This window comes from Berghia stephanieae, chromosome 12, assembly GCF_034508935.2.
Source record: "Berghia stephanieae isolate SIO BIC M18660-M18661 chromosome 12, UCSD_Bste_1.3, whole genome shotgun sequence".
Classification (NCBI taxonomy): domain Eukaryota; kingdom Metazoa; phylum Mollusca; class Gastropoda; order Nudibranchia; family Aeolidiidae; genus Berghia; species Berghia stephanieae.
Window position 1 is genome coordinate 16,346,792 of NC_088371.1, and position 16,988 is coordinate 16,363,779.

General features: G+C 35.2%; 1 protein-coding gene across 4 annotated transcripts in view; it reads left to right on the plus strand.

The window, feature by feature from the left end:
* Window positions 1-16,167, plus strand: part of LOC144957441 (uncharacterized) — a 37,971-nt gene extending 21,804 nt beyond the window's left edge. For 2 of the 4 annotated variants that reach the window (XM_078888706.1, XM_078888704.1), the window contains 8 exons: window positions 5,842-5,950; window positions 7,036-7,154; window positions 7,632-7,775; window positions 9,013-9,138; window positions 10,657-10,829; window positions 11,708-11,920; window positions 13,845-14,012; window positions 14,533-16,167. In XM_078888706.1, the coding sequence (XP_078744832.1) occupies window positions 5,842-5,950; window positions 7,036-7,154; window positions 7,632-7,775; window positions 9,013-9,138; window positions 10,657-10,829; window positions 11,708-11,920; window positions 13,845-14,012; window positions 14,533-14,709 (1,229 nt within the window). In that variant the 3' untranslated portion in view covers window positions 14,710-16,167. The remainder of the gene's footprint in view (window positions 1-5,841; window positions 5,951-7,035; window positions 7,155-7,631; window positions 7,776-9,012; window positions 9,139-10,656; window positions 10,830-11,707; window positions 11,921-13,844; window positions 14,013-14,532) is intronic. The other 2 variants (XM_078888703.1, XM_078888705.1) reach the window with 1 other exon arrangement.
* Window positions 16,168-16,988: the final 821 nt, after the last annotated feature.

The window sequence follows — 16,988 nt, forward strand, 5'->3', positions numbered from 1 at the left end:
CAGGAAGCCGGGACTATGAATTATATAATTTGATATAATAGACATGTAATTTGTTGACCGCCAATGTAATTTAATAAAATAATAAAGAGATGTTCTGACAGGTCGTGGGAGAATGAGGATAAAGGATTTGTACACTAAATTGGGTCGCAGTGTGGTGATGGTGGTGGTGGTAGTAGTAGTGGTAGTAGTAGTAGTAGTAGTAGTAGTAGTAGTAGTAGTAGTAGTAGTAGTAGTAGTAGTAGTAGTAGTAGTAGTGGTGGTAGTTGTAGTAGTTGTTGTTGTTGTTGTAATAATAGTAGTAATAGTGTAGCAGCAGCAGCAGCAGCAACAGCAGCAGTAGTAGTAGTAGTAGTAGTAGTAGTAGTAGTAGTATAGTAGTAAGTAGTAGTAGTAGTAGTGGTAGTAGTTGTTGTAATAATAGTAGTAATATTGTAGTAGTAGTAGTAGTAGTAGTAGTAGTAGTAGTAGTAGCGTCGTCGTCTTAGTAGTAGTTGTGGTGGTCGTCGTCAGTTTGAAAGTTTTGACAAGATGAGTGTCATTTTAATCGATCGAGATTTGGAGGACGAGTCTTCTGGCCAATACGGCAGAATATTTAGTTGAATTGTAGCATAGCAGCAACAGTAACAGCAGTCATTGAAAAGTAAGGGGGGGGGGGGGGGTGAAAAAAAGCAACAACAAAAATATCGTGTTTAATGTGCACTAAATTATAGTGATGGTACATATAAAAGAACCAGTTGACACATTATGGCCTTTAAAGCCTGTTTTACATGTACACTGCCATTATATTAATTTTAGGATGCAGGTGTGTTATAGGTAAAGATAGATAGGTAGATAAATATATAAATAGATAGAAAGACAGAATGAGGGAGAGAGGAGGGGTAAAAGATGAAACAAAGGGAGAATGGAGAGAGAGAGAGAGAGAGGGGGGGGGGGAGAGAGAGCGAGAGAGAGAGAGAGAGAGAGAGAGAGAGAGAGAGAGAGAGAGATCATTCATACATTTATTCATTTTATTTGAGTCATGAACTCGTTAAATCAGACCCATTATCCGTGTCACCATGTCGAGCATGCTTGTTTTTTTTTTTTTTTTTTTTTTTTTTTTTGGGGGGGGGGGGGGGGTCTTCCCTTTATGTTTTATCCGTTTGATCGTCTCGTTTTTACAGTGCCCTATTTATGCTTTTAGGTCGTCTCCATAATTTGACATGTGTTTATAAGTTTTGTTTAGTCTCTAAATGTGTTTGTTGTCTGCAAACCCTTCGTGATCAAACGACAGTGTTCCGCGAATGGGGGGAAAAAAGTATATGGGAGGAGCGAAGCATTGGTATTGGCATGTACAATGATGCACAGACAGTACAGTGCCAAAAAAGATATGAGAAAGATAATGAAAGTTGACTTTGATGGGAATTAGATATTTTGTATTTTTCTATCCTATCATACTCTATTTTCTCTCTCTCTCTCTCTCTCTCTCTCTCTCTCTCTCTCTCTCTCTCTCTCCTCTCTCTCTTCTCTCTCTCTCTCTCCTCTCTCTTCTCCTCTCCTTTCCTTCTCCTCTCTCTCATCATATATATATATATATATATATATATATATATATATATATATATATATATAATATATATATATATATTTATATATTAATTCTTATCTATCATCTATCTATCTCTCTTTCTCTCTCTCTCTCTCTCTCTCTCTCCTCTCTCTATATATATATATATATATATATATATATATATATTTTGTGTGTGTGTGTGTCTGTCTGTCTGTCTGTCTATCTATCTATCTATCTATCTATCTATCTATCTATCTATCTATCTATCTATCTATCTATCTATCTCTCCATCTCTCCATCCATCAATTTCGTCCCACCCACATGATGTTAATATTAATCTACAAGTCCAAATCAATGTCGGGATGATAAGGACTGATACCCCAAAAGTACATTCGAATATTTCTACTACTTACTTTCATTTCAAACCCCATAATATTATTTCCAGAACGTTCTATTAAATTATTTAATCTTGTAGTTGATATTAATTTGATTAACCCGTCCCCACCACTGTCGCTGTGTTAAACGTTAAGCTTGGTTTTGTAACCATATTTGATTTCTCATCTTATTCGATTTCGAAATGCATATTAATAATGATTACTTTCCGGAAGTGGCGTGGTAAAAAAGACAACAATCCCAAGGCTAGTATGGTGTATATTAAATATTTACCGGTCTAAACATGAGTGCCTGTCACTGTCAGTATCATGTGTTTTAATTATATACGGTTTATAGTAGTTCACTGTTGTCGAGCCGCTTGTTGGTATGCAGGTACCTGACTGGTTGTGTTAAAACCTACCCCTGTGTGTGTGTGTATTTTGTGTTTGTTGTTTGATGTTTATGCATTAAAAGAAGAAAAAAATATTAATTGTTTTCAATTTTTTTAAGTGGAGCATGGAATTGTTATTTTATTTGTATGTTTTGTGCTTTTTAATATGTATTTATTAATACTTGGAAGCTAATATACCTCTGGGCTTTATAAGGTGTATAACCCGATGGTGTCAAAAGCTCTGTTAAAATCTAGAGAAAGAAAGAGAATTTGACCATTTCCCAGCACTGTAGACAGATTTGCTATTGTAATTGATGAAATCAAAAGCTCGAATGAGCAAGTTTATTACTGAAATTTTATGTATGTATGTTTCTCTATTTTTGTTTGTTAGTTTTTTTTGTTGTTGGATTTTTTTGTTTTGTTTGTTTGTTTTGTTTTGTTTTTTTATTGGAAGGAATGCTTTGAAATGTTATCTATACTACTCGTAATCATATATATCTTCAGTTTTCCTCTTCTTCCCAAGAGCTACTGACCATCTTTGATGTATTACCGAAATGCCCCACATTTTAATATATTCTTCTTACGAAATGATATATTATAGGACATAATCCATAAAAATGGACATAAGACGCACCAGTTATACAATTACTGTATTATTTCGCCATAATATAGTAGTAATAATAGAGACACGGCCCCCGCTCTGCTCATTGTTTATTCCTACCCGAAATCGAAATCACGAGGGGAGAGAACCGGTTGTCACGATTGTATTCCATGTAAAATGAGTATCGACCTAACCGTAAAGAACGGCCGTTGTTGGACTGGAATGGTGTTTGTTGTTGAATGCTTCGTATGCACATATTTAATTTAGCATAAATCACGCATAGGTTATAAGAAAGATTTGGATCAGCAAAATCATTTAAATTTGACTACGATTATTTCACCATTTTAACACTTTTGAGATTTCTGTTGAAGAATGTAATTAAGGTGTCACACACTGCCTCACCCCCCTTGCTACCACGACTCTCCCCCCCCCCCCCCCCCTCCTCTCTCCCTCCTCTCTCTCCTCTCTCCTCTCTCTCTCTCTCCTCTCTCTCTTCTCTCTCTCTCTCTCTTCTCTCTCTCCTCCTTCTCTCTCCAGCTTAGCTCCACCCCCCCCCCTCTTTCTCAAACACACATTCCCACGTTCTCTCTCTACTCCCCTCCATTTCCTTCATATTTCCCTTTCACTCTTCCTCTCTCCTGCTCTTTTAAGTGATATAAAACTCTCCCCCTCCCCCGAAAAAAAAAGAAGAATAATGATGATTTATACAAATAGAAAATCCTTTTCGATCCCATGAACCGCCGGTTGTATTTTAAGATTTTATGAACGTATTTAATATGCTAATGCTACATACTTCGGTGGTGAGGGGATATTTGTGACTTTAATGCGGTCTTTAAAAGACAAGAATAAGGGAGTGAACTCTTATATCACTGCAAGTAAAAAAAAAAAAAAAAAAGCTCTCTTGCGATCATTTGCTTTTACAATTGTTGTTGATGAGCATTATGTTTTTGTTTGTGTATTATCTTGTTGTCTTTAAAACGATTTTTTAAAAATGTATAGTAATGATTATATATAAGATACTATGTACAATATGACTGGAGTGCAATGTAATAAATCAACAGTACCTAATAGAGTAAAGTGTGGTTTATAATTTTTGAAAATCCATGTTAGGAATAGGAATTTTTTTCATCGTCCTGTCACCATTGTCACATAGCCTGTCTCAGCTTGACATTATACATGACCCGCCCGTACTCATTAAATAGAAGTGATTTAGCACACAGGCATGGATTCGTTTTACGACATTGAGTGTTTAATGTAACACATTAATTGGTTGTCAGTGTTTTTCATCACTTTTGTTGTTTTAAGTTTGTTTTTGTTTTTTTTTCTTCAATCTCCCCCCCCCCCCCCCCCCCCAGACACACACACAAAAGAGCAAAAACATTATTTTTTTATAAAAAGACGTCTTTTATCATTTTTATTTGTTTGTTTTGTTGTGTACATAAAAGAAAATAAATCAGAAACTCACGTTGACTTTTAAGAAATATATCTCTAGAAAAACGGTTCCACTAGGACGTTGGTGGTGTGATTTTATAGTATATGTATTATATTCTTTTCTAACAAAAATATGTCTTATCACTTTTATTCTGTTGTTATTGTAGTTCAAGTATTATTGTTAAGTCGTCATTTAATGATTTATTTCATTTAATCCGTGTGTGTGCAATAAAACAAATATACAGAAATGTTGCATTCATTACCTTTGAATGATACAGACAGGAAACAGTTTCAGTTGGACAATATTTTGATTTTGTAACATGATGATAGATAAGAATATACTTTTTGTTCTTAAAAAAAAAAATTTATAATGTTTTTATTTATTTATTTCTTTTTTCTTTTTATTTTTTTTTGTCTTTTATTAGAATCTTTGTATTATATACGGGAATTCACTGCTACTCATGAGATATCATATATTGTTAAAAGGGAATTGAGAATTGTTTTTTCACAAGCAGAATATAGAGAAAATTAGCTGATACTGTCTACACTTTTAGAAATAGAGGTTTTGGCCAGAAAATGTAAAATCCTTAAATCTTTAAGAAGATCCTGTGTCATGAAGCCTCATTCCCGAGACTTTTATGAAGTCTTAGGTTTAAGTCTTTTGATAAGGTTGGAGGATTATATTAAGCTATTGATATATGAGGTAGAAGTTCTCGGGCCAAAATGAAAAGAAAGTTTTACTGAATTATTTAATTTACAGACAATAGAATTTGCTCAACCATGGGATACCCCTGATTTATAATAATGATAATAATAAGCATATTTCTATAGCCCCTTTCGTCAAAACCTCAAAGCGCTCAAAAATAAAAAAAAAGGACATTGTTTACCCAGGTAACAATAATGTTGCATGTCCCATTCAACCAAAATATCAAAACACAATTAAGAGCATAAAACGGGCATCAAAAACTTCCATCAATACAAAAGTCACATACAATGCATTTAAAATTCAATTAAGTAAATATTTTCTGAAAAGATCTGCTTTCAGGTTTCATTGTTTACAGGGCCTCTCTGTCCACGTATCGTAGATTAGATAACTGGATCAAATTCTATGAGATCTAGCAGATAATGAAGGTAGCAAGCAATTGTTTTCACAACTCAAAAACTGGGATTCAATCCAGCTCTGAAAAAAATTGATGATTTGAAATTAATCATTAAGCTGACTTGTAAAAAAAAAATCTCATCGACACATGTCAGGTTATTATTGCCACAATCTTTTTACTCTTTTCACCACCGTTATATACTTAATTTAAGCATATTGACTTAAAACATAAGGCACCATATGTTTCCTGAAAAATTCTCAGAAATTTTGTCATCTGCCTCTCAATTACACTTTTTTAAAAGCTGGATTTAAAGATGTTCCTGACATTGATGATGGTAGCAATGTCTGTAAATGATTAAACACATTGTTCATGATATTTTTAAAATTTATTATCATTCCAGGTCTCAACAAGGTGGATAACAGACCTATTGAAGAGATCACCAGAGAGAAGCTTTTGACGGTGCTCGAATCGGCCTATCCAAATGCTTTATCCGTGGAAGACATGGTTCGGTGAGTGTTTGTATGTATGTATGAGTTGCATTGCACATAAGTACGGCACCTATAAGGTGCTATGCTACATCAGCATAAAAGTGTCACGGTCACAGGGAATTCACATATTGGGACCAAAGCACGTCTGTTCCTGGTTAGAGTCACAATTTCGTCAATGGGCATAGAATCCATCCCATGTAGTAGAGTGCCTGCTGGTCTAGTTGTCGAGCTCTTCAAGTAGACAATAACAATAAAAGTTCGACGCAGGAGGCGGTCTGCGTCCATAGCCATGCGTAAGATATGCCCAGCAAAGCGGAATCTGCGTCTCATCACTGTAGTTATCAGTTCGAATTAATTTGGGACGTTTTGCTGTTTCTCTGTAGTCCTCTCCCGTAATGATGGAAAGACACAGTGAATGTTTGATTATAGATAGAATGTGCTTGGCCAAGGAGTTCACAACATTGCCATCCGGAAGTATAACGGACCAACACACAAACTCTGTGTAACCATGAACTTTTATAGTCAGGTTAATACAGTTTAGTGAGAACAACTCACAAACGCGGATGGCAAAAACAATAACAAAGGCCTGAGTGACGTCATCTTCATACTATCTATTGATGAGGACTTTCATATGTGTATTGGGGAGTTCCTGATAGCTTAGTTGGAAGAGCACTCGCTTTATATGCAATGGAACTGCATACCTAGCTGCCAACCCTTCCACTTTTGGCGTAATCATTCCTATTGTCACATTTCTTTTTCCACTATTCCGCCATGGTCTGTTAAATTCTGATTTTCAAAAATGATGAAAATGGAAAGAAGAAAAGTGGGGAGGGGGGGGGGGGGGGGCTAAAAAGGTGAATTTTTAAAAACATTTTTATTTTATTTAAAAACATTTTGGATTACTACGCCTCTTTTCAAAGTCAAAGCCCAGGTGTGATGAAACAATAAGCTTCATGGTTTTTTATAACTCAGAAACATGTTGAAAACCTGTAACCTTGCAATTGAAAACCAACTGTTTTACAACCACACCATCGTCTTCCTCTTTTGTCACTATAAAATACTTTTTGATCTTCAGTATTGTTCTGATCAGCAAATATTTCTTTCAGCATCACATCATCTGATGAAGCTGTTGTCACCGCTCAACTTCAAGAGCTACAGACCAAAGAACTCATTCAGCCCATGGAGAAGGGAGGATTCATCCGTAGGGTACTGGATGACAAAACAGGTGATGGAGATAGAAACAAAGTCATACTTACATTAGTTATAGAAACAATGAATTCTTTTTTTGTAAAGGGACTTGAATCATGGTTTTAATGGTTGTCATTTCAATGTGCAGCTTTGAGATCTAGTGGTTTGATACTTGACTTGTGACTTGAAGACTCGGATCCAGCTGTAGTCATCTGGACAACATGAATGTTTCCAAGTAGAAAACCAAGTGTGCCATTTATCCACTTATATAAATAAAATTTGCTACATGCATTTTTTTGGGGTTTTCTTCTTTTGTTGAAGGGGGGGGGGGGGGGGGGGTTAAATTCTGCCCATTTAAAAAACAAGTTGTTGAAGATTTTTTATTTTTTTTCCCCAAAAGTAGGGCAATCACTGCTAAGCTTCTAAAACTAAATTCGTTTACTTTCAAAATTTAATAAAAATGGATTATTTGACTGCAGTTATTTGAATTTGTTGGATTATTTTGCCCATACAGAGGTCCAGATGGTGAAACAGATGCCTACCCTGGCCTCCAACCTCCAACCCACCATTGCCATTATCACAGCCCAGTATTGTGAGAAGATGGCAGTGGATGCGATGATGGAGAACAAGACCACCTATGTACGATACAAGACAGAGGGTGAGTTTATAAGTTTTGACGGGATGCCATTTTTTTTTTTCCGACTAAAGCCTGAAAACTGGCTTTTTGAAATTTTCTGGCTGACCGTGTTTGGTTTTGATAAGTTGATGAGGATGAAAGATGATGATGTTGTGCAGCTATGTGGTCAAGTGGTATGACACTCGCTTTCGGATTGGAAGGTCCTGGGTTCGAGCCTCGCTGGTTGCATAGTTGAGTCCTTGGAAAAGGCTCTTTACTCACATTCTCTCTCCGTACTCATGTGTAAAATGAGTTAGTAGAGTATTAGTAGAGTTAGGCTTAGGAGACTGAGCTTACAATATAATCAATTGGACATCAGGTGATTTTTTAACAGATTTATCAACCTTTGTTATATTTATATATTCATCAGTTTTCTTCGCTTCCACTTTGTAGTTATAAATGGACTATGAGAAAAATACATACAGAACCATTTCCTTTTATTTGAACCTTTAATTTTGTAAAAAGGAAGTGTGCGAGTTCGTTTCAGAATTTTTGGTCATTTGCCATTTACATCCCTGAATATAGTCACCTACATAAGAATGGGCTCTGGTGTCTAACAAAATGTTATGCTCAACAATTAATATTCCATACCTTAATTTCCACTTTTATACCATAACCCTTCAGTTGTTCTCTTACTTGTCATCATGTCTCTCCGTTTTCACCAAGAGTGCAGTCCTGTCTACGCAACTTGGGCTTCATAGTGGCCTGAACTGTGTGATTATTACTTCTATTTTAATGAAAATTGTCTTGTGCTGCAGTTACAACAATTTTGATAAATAATGTGACGAATTAGGATTTGAAAGGAATTTGGTCAGGATTTACACCAACTGAAACCACAAATTACAAATGGCAAAGAATTTTTATCAATTTTTGAATTATTTTCCTCCATAGAGATGGAATGAAATTGACGTCACTCAGCTCTTTACTATTGTTTGTAGACAGCCATTCTAATGATTTCAATTTTTTTATCAATCTGAGTATAAACATTTATGGTTACACATGCTTTTTGGTGTTGGTACATTATATCTGGCTGGTGGATATTGTGAGTATTTTACCCCGACACATAGCGTCAATATCAGCATTCATATTTAGGTGCTGATATCACATAAAAGAGCTGCATGTCTGAACTACTTAACAAAATTTTTATTACTATATGTACCGTAATGCATTTGCATGAGATAAATTTATAAATAATTTTTTCTATTATTTTTTTCCCCAGGAGAGTCCAATGTATACACAACTGGTTACATTGGAGAACACAAAGTTGTCACCACAAAACTGCCGGCCATTGGACACTTCAGAGCTGCCCAAATCTCATCTGGAAACACTACCACTCGTCTTCTAGGTTTGTTGTGTTCTTATATTCCGTGCTGAAGATGTTGGGACTATTTGATTTTGTACATGTTTAGGAGAAACCCTGTGCATCTGTCTAGAGGGAGGCACAGGGTTCCCACTCGGTATGGAAGTCGGGAAATGGTCTTGAATTTTTTTATTTCCTCAAGATCGGGAAAAAAACAGTCTTGAAAATAAAAAGGGTCTTGATTTTTCTTGTCTGAGTCGGGAACTTTCAAATCGGATGTGGCCATAAACGTGAAGTTCGGTGTCTTATAAGAACAAACAATATTGTCACATTTTGTTGTCGGTAAAATGTGAAAAAGAAAAGAACCCCCCCCCCCCCCCCCCCCCCCCAAAAAAAAAAAACAAAAAAAAAAAACAGACAAACAAATGACCAAAAACAAAACAAACCAAAAAAAATAATTAAGATACAAGCATTCCCCCAATCAATAAGTGTGTGTGTATTGGTAACATCTGAAATTCTACCTTGAGTGGGAACTTGTGCTGGTGATTGTAGATATTAGAAACCATCTTTCTCCTCATCAGGAGAGATTTTGTATGCTAGTGACTGCATTAAGATTATTCTCAATAGAACAGTAACAGTAACTGCAGTACTGCCGTTTTATTAAAGAACACAGTATGTGCTATTTGGTTAACATTGCATATAATGGGTTTTTAAAAACAACGGCAGAATGGCTCTGGCTCTGGAAGAGCTATTTTTTGGCAAAAATGGTTAAGTTTGCTGTAATAGTGTGACGGATCGGGCTGCTCCTGGAGAATTGGTATAGCAAGATAGCCTGATTTGTCAGCATAAAGAAAAGACTAGGAGAAAGATAGACAGAGGGAACTCGTTGATAAGTTCCTTGGGAGTGGGAGATCAGATCAATGCACTGAGCCTAGCCTGAACAGAGGATAGAGAAAGAAGGGGAAGCCCATGTTTCACGACTAGAGAATGTTAACCATGATAAAATAGAGAAAATCAAGATTAACAAACACGATACAATTTTTACAGAAACTAGGTTACATCTACAACACGAATAGGAAAGAGACAGCTCTACTTATCTATTCATCCTGCATGTCTCTCTTCTGATATCCACGAATAAGGAACACCACTATAATAAAATAAGATCAAACACGACCACTGGAATGGTGGTATTGTGCCCAGCTCACCAAAACTTAAAGAATTCCCTTTGACTTCCCACGCCTCGGTTTATATAGCGATGGTTCGAACCCCCTGATTGGGTGGTTGAGGTGTTCAGAAAATCGTACAACCTGAGGAGGGTTCAACGAACTCCGGACTCGTTCTGTTTATGTCCTAATAACCATTGCCAGGGCATAACAAATAGTATCCACTACAGAAGTAGAAGAACTTGTAGTTGAAGATAAATCTATGGATTTGATTGAAACACTGTTACATTCTTTTCCTTTGTTATTGTTTTTTCTGGTACTGTTTTTTTTTTTTTTTTTTCGTGATTGTTAATCGATTTGTTATCATTTTCAGTTATTGTCGTGGTTTGTTTCTCTCCAGGAACCTTCCAGAACATAGAGCATGTGTTTGTGGTGGGTGTGTCCGGTTCAGTCCCCCACTTCACCGACTACTACAAACATGGCCGTTTGGGTGATGTGGTCATCTCCACCCTTGACGAAAGAGGGAATCTCTACTACTTCTGTGACAAAATCACACAGGATAAGGAAGGAGAGGTAAAATATTTGGATATTCTTAAGTCATGCTGGTCAATTTTCATGTAAGATTTGTAATTTTTTACTACTTCTGTGACAAGATAACCCAGGATAAGGAAGGAGAGGTAAAATATTTGGATATTCTTAAGTCATGCTGGTCAATTTTCATGTAGGATTTGTAATTTTTTACTACTTCTGTGACAAAATCACACAGGATAAGGAAGGAGAGGTAAAATATTTGGATATTCTTAAGTCATGCTGGTCAATTTTCATGTAAGATTTGTAATTTTTTACTACTTCTGTGACAAGATCACCAGGATAAGGAAGGAGAGGTAAAATATTTGGATATTCTTAAGTCATGCTGGTCAATTTTCATGTAGATTTGTAATTTTTTACTACTTCTGTGACAAGATAACCAGGATAAGGAAGGAGAGGTAAAATATTTGGATATTCTTAAGTCATGCTGGTCAATTTTCATGTAAGATTTGTAATTTTTACTTCTTCTGTGACAAGATCACACAGGATAAGGAAGGAGAGGTAAAATATTTGGATATTCTTAAGTCATGCTGGTCAAGTTTCATGTAAGATTTGTAATTTTTTACTACTTCTGTGACAAAATCACACAGGATAAGGAAGGAGAGGTAAAATATTTGGATATTCTTAAGTCATGCTGGTCAATTTTCATGTAAGATTTGTAATTTTTATGGTTTAAACTTCTTTTTTGAGATATCTCATTCATCTGTAGTGTTTCATTCATCCTGATTTGTTGATAAAGGGGAAACCCGAAACATTAATTTGATCTGTTTTTGTAATTAAATTGAAGCTTACATTCAATTTCACATTATTATTTATGAAAATACCAAATAATTAATAAATAACATTTGATGTAATCAAATCAGATCCACTACCAGCTTAAGACGTGGGCCCCCAGAGAATTTGGACTCCAAAAGGTCGTGGATTCCATCCAAAAAGCCACTCAGGTAGAGCCCAATTACTGCCCGTGGCAGAAGTACATTGAGGAGGGCCAGGAACTCCTCTTGTCTCAGGAACAAGACTACTCAAGACCAGCTGTCATCTCTGACAGACTGTACATGGGCATTGGGGAGGGACAGGTCAGTAACTTCAAACAATCTTCTTTTAGCTTTTTCTTTGTTCTTATTCAGATTTATTTTGTAAATCACAATGACCTTTGTTTAATTAATAATAAATAAAATAAATTCCCTTTATTCATCCCTAAGGGAAGACTGGAATAACCCAGGCGTCAGCCGCAGTGCAGCGCCACAAAGTGAGCTAAGGCTGGGTGACTTGCTCAAGGCCACACAACGTGGCGGTTAGTCGAACTCGGTACCTTTTGGGTACGAAGCAAAGACCATACCGCTGAGCCACGCTGTCCCATGCATAAGAACATAAAGTTGTTTCGTAGAGAGATTGTTTGAGTTTTAAAAAATCCATTTTTCTGCTGGTTAAGCCTGCCATTTTGGGAAAAAACTGGAAATGCTCGATTAGGAGAGAGTTAATGTGCCCTTGATACAGACTTTATTGGTTTATAAATACATATTGTTTTAAAAGCCAAATCTGATCAGATTCAGATTTTATTATGCTTCAGATTCTGAGTTTTAGAGGAAAATCAATTGTTCTTTATGTCATGAATGGATATTTTGGCCTGATTTAATTATACGTCATCAAGTCTGTATTCATTGATATATCATAGAAATAATGGAGTAAATCAGACATTTAAGGATATTACTGTTTTTTCTCTTGAAATTCATACCCCCACCCTCACCAAAAAAAAAAAAAAAGAACAAGCTGTACAGATGTTTTTGTCCAAAGTCTGTGGAAGTCTGTTTTTATTTAAGACTTTTTTTAAATTGCATAACGCATATCTGTTTTCCTCTTCCTTTTTTCTTTCTGTTTTTTTTTTTGTTTTTTTTTGTTTTTTGTTTTGTTTGTTGAAGAATGAGATATATTGAAAGTACTGTAAAATCTCCTTTTACACCCTTCCCCCTTCCATAACACCAACCTGGCTTATCAATTTAATGACTAGCACAGACTATAAAAAATGAATAGTAGAATTAATTCATAGTTCCATTTGTTACACTGCCAAGTATGCAATGGCTTCATATATGTTGATATAGGAGAGTTTAACTGTATTCAATCTTGCCAGAGCCCCACCTGGGATCCTTCACTAAAAGCAAAACTCATATGTGTGATTTCTAGTATTTGTAAATCGTTTGAATTGTTGTGTATTTTTTCTTAAATTATAAAACATTTAACTCTGCTTGTACTGAAAAGGTACCAAATTCAACTACCAGCTGCACTATTGGATCTTGAACGAGTCACTCACCCTGGCTCACTTTTACAGTGCTATACTGCAGCCCATGCCTGGGTTATTCCAGTCCCTAAAGACGAAATTCCCCCTGGGGGATGATTGAAGGGAATTTTATTTATTTATTTTTAGCAAGGAAGAAGGCTGACACCTGCTTGTTATATTTGTGGGGTTTTTTTATTTTTATTTATTTATTTTTTTTTTTTTCTGTGTTCTTATAAGTAGTGGAAAAATTTTAAAGCCATTTTTATGCGGGTGGTTGGATGGGAGCATCACCCTTGAATCATATACCTATGATGTTCGCATGGGTGTACGATCCGATAGTGATGTCGTTTCTTCTTCTCTTTACTAGCCTATCCTGCTTCTTTGGTTTGTGATTGTATTTTTGACAGGGGATATTTTTTTTCTGTAAATCTTCTGCCTGTTTGTTCTTGGTTATTTATAATTTAGCTTATGATATCTTTAGGTTATGATTTTGATTTACATTTGTACTATTTTTGTTGGATTGCTTGTTTTTTTGTTTCAGCGGTCTCTCATATAACCTCAATTGTGTTGGAAGAGACCTAAAGCAACAAACAAACAAAAAAAAAAAAAAAAGCCATTTTATCCAATTTTCCTACTTTTAATGAACATAAAGGAATATACATTTTTATATTGCATAGATTTACACCTTTCACCATGCTTAATGTGCTGCACACTGCTTCCTACAGGTGATTGAGGTCCAACATCCTGAGAACCCCGAAGGCTTTGACAGAGAAGAGAAACCCATTATTCGATTTGGCACCTTTGGTGCTGGGAGACCTGTTAAGTCTGAATTGTCCCGCCACGACTTTGCCTCTAGATACGGAATCTTGTCATTCGATACAGAGTTTGATCAGGTATAGTTTATATATGATGATGGTGATGAGAATAATTATAATTATAATAATAATAATAATCTGAAAATTGCAACTTGGTTGTAACCATTGCATAGTTTTTGATTGGATAAACTTGTTCAATCATTTTTTTTTTCCAGTGATTCTTTTCGCATTGAATTAATTTATTTGTTTTGTTATCCTTTTTTAAAAAAATTTCTTTTTTTTTTTTTTGTGAAACAATGTGCATGTTGGAAAAAAGGAAAACAAAAAGACGTAATGCAAGTTAGCATACAACATTATAATTATAATAATGTGCTTACTGATACCCATCACTCCATGAATCATAAGCCGTCAACCACAGCACATTTCCTCTTTTATCCTGGGTTGTCTTTTCCAGTCCTTTCCACATGATTTCCATCTTCTTGATGTATCTGCATCAAGGTCACGTTTCCAGGAGTTCCTCTGCCTTCCTCTTTTACATTTCCCTTCCTCCACTTAATGTATTTACTCTAATTCATTTTTTTTTTTTTTTCATTTTCAGGTTCTTGACAGCATTGTGGGCAACCGCAAAGACAGCTTCCTGTTTGTGAGAGGTTTGGCTGACTATGTAGACGGAGCACGTAACAAAGAATGGCAGCCGTACGCGGCCCTCGTGGCCGCTGCTGTCACCAAGTCTATCATTATGTCACTACACAACAGTCAACTGGACGACTTGTAGATTTATGTGAATAGTTAGTAAAGAATAACATCATGATTTTAAAAAATCTTTATAGGAACAACACACAAAGTATTCTTTTATGATATGAGGCTTTGATTTGATACTTTTTTATAATGCTATTGCTATAAACAATATTTGTCTCAGAAGAAGGTTGAGTGCGGATGGACCTCAATTCATGGTTGAATCAATTGGTATGCTTGCATTTTTAAGTACCTACCTTCTTTTACCATCCAGTAGTGATATATGATAGCTGGGTCTAGGTTAGATCTGATTGAGAGTAGATAATCAACGAAAGGCGAGTGAAAGGCTTTTGTCATGTTTGCTTCATAAAAATGGGATCAAGCTTGGCTTTGCGGGTTCTAAAGATTTTGATTGGAACGGAGAGCAGGGCAAGCCTATTAAGGATATTTGTTGTCATTGATTGTTTTATTAGAATAGATTGGCCTCATTGAAATCACGTTATTTTGAACAGATGCTTTGATTACAAACTCTGTCAACCTCACATAAAAAAACAACCCCCCCCCCCCCCCTCCCCCAAAAAAAAGAAATTAATAATAATAATAAAATAAAGCAGAGGCATTTTGTTGGGTCCTAAATAACAATTCATTAGGAGATCTTGAGGACAATGAATGTATTGACAATAAATGTAGCATACTTTAAAAATAAAATCAAACGGGGGAGGGGAAATGATGGCGATTATTTTTTTTTTTAAATAATGACAGAAAAAAAAATTATTAAAAAAAAAAAAAAGCAACAAACAGTCATGCTTGATGAATGATAGTTGACAATGACTAGTATTTTGGAGCAAGGATACTCTTTCGTCTTATTTAACTATTGTGTTGTGTATTCACACAGATACTGACAGTTTCTTGTTATAGAGTAATAATTGTTTAACTGCTGGTTAAAGTCTTTTTCTTGCAATTTTGCCAATGAAATAGATCATGCATGCTCCCTCCCCCCCCCCCCCCCCCCCCCCCACTCTCCTCTTATGCTCACTTCATTAATCAAACTAATGTCATAGAGTGTAGATAAATCATAATAATTTATTTTTTTCATTCCAAGTTATATTATTTACATAAAACAGTTATTCAAGAAATTATAATCAGTGATTGTCATTTGCGACATAATTTTTTCGATAAAATAAACACGAAATATGAAAATTCTTATTGAAAAAGATTTCTCTAAATTTTAGAGTTCAAAATATTTATGAAAATCATAAAGAGTAACATTCCTTTGTTGTTTGCATATTGTTTTATGATGATAACTATCAAGCTCACATCCGGTGAACCAAGCAACTACCGAGTTTGGTTTCAGAGCTTCAGAGCTCTTTCATTTGATCCGTGTTAAAAAAGATGGCTACAGATGTTGGGATAATTTTGTGAAGTGATATAATGCAATAAATCTAATCGTCACCACTGCTTCAAGTATTATGTGCTAAAAATAACCAGAAAAACAAAACGTAGAAAATAGAATAGAAAGCACAATGTTGATGTGATTGAATAGAATAATGTACGAAAGGTGTCCAGACATTGATGTATTATTTCATCCTTTTGTATGGACATTACACCAGAGAGGTTTTTAAGAATTTATTTTAAAATTCATCCAATCAATTTTTAATTTGTTTTATTTATTTATTTATTTATTTATTTATTTTTTTTTTTTAGTATTTTCATTTGTTTCCTGCAACTCATCACGATTGAAGGAGATATTTTGTTACCTCCTATGTCCTGCATATCCTGAAATCACACTTAATTTAAACCTGATTACGTAATGTTATAGCTTATAAATCTTCAATATCCCTTTTATGGCTGGTTTTGGGGGAATGATTAATTGACCTTAGCAAAATTACTGTAAATAACCAATTTTTAAAAACCAACATATGTTAAACATTTTGGAAATCCCAGCGCAGCAGGAATGTCTTCATTGCCATCATCATCATCGTCGTCGTTACCATCATCATCAACATCATCATTAACATCATCATCATTTATCGCCATCTTGTAGGAATTAAGGGTAAATAATAACAAGGAAGAAAAAGCCATGCATTGTGGTTCTGTCCAGTCAGGAAATTATAATAAAACATCACATATATGACATAGATTATCTATGTGTAACATGATTCCACATCAGTTATGTTATTATTGGATGATTTGTAAAATAATTTCTTTGACTTTGAATCCCTTTATCAATCAATCACCCATTCTCTACTAACTACCCCAGTATTTTTTATACAATTTTTCTCCCCCTCAAATTTAATCAGACTAGAATAAGAAATTCAT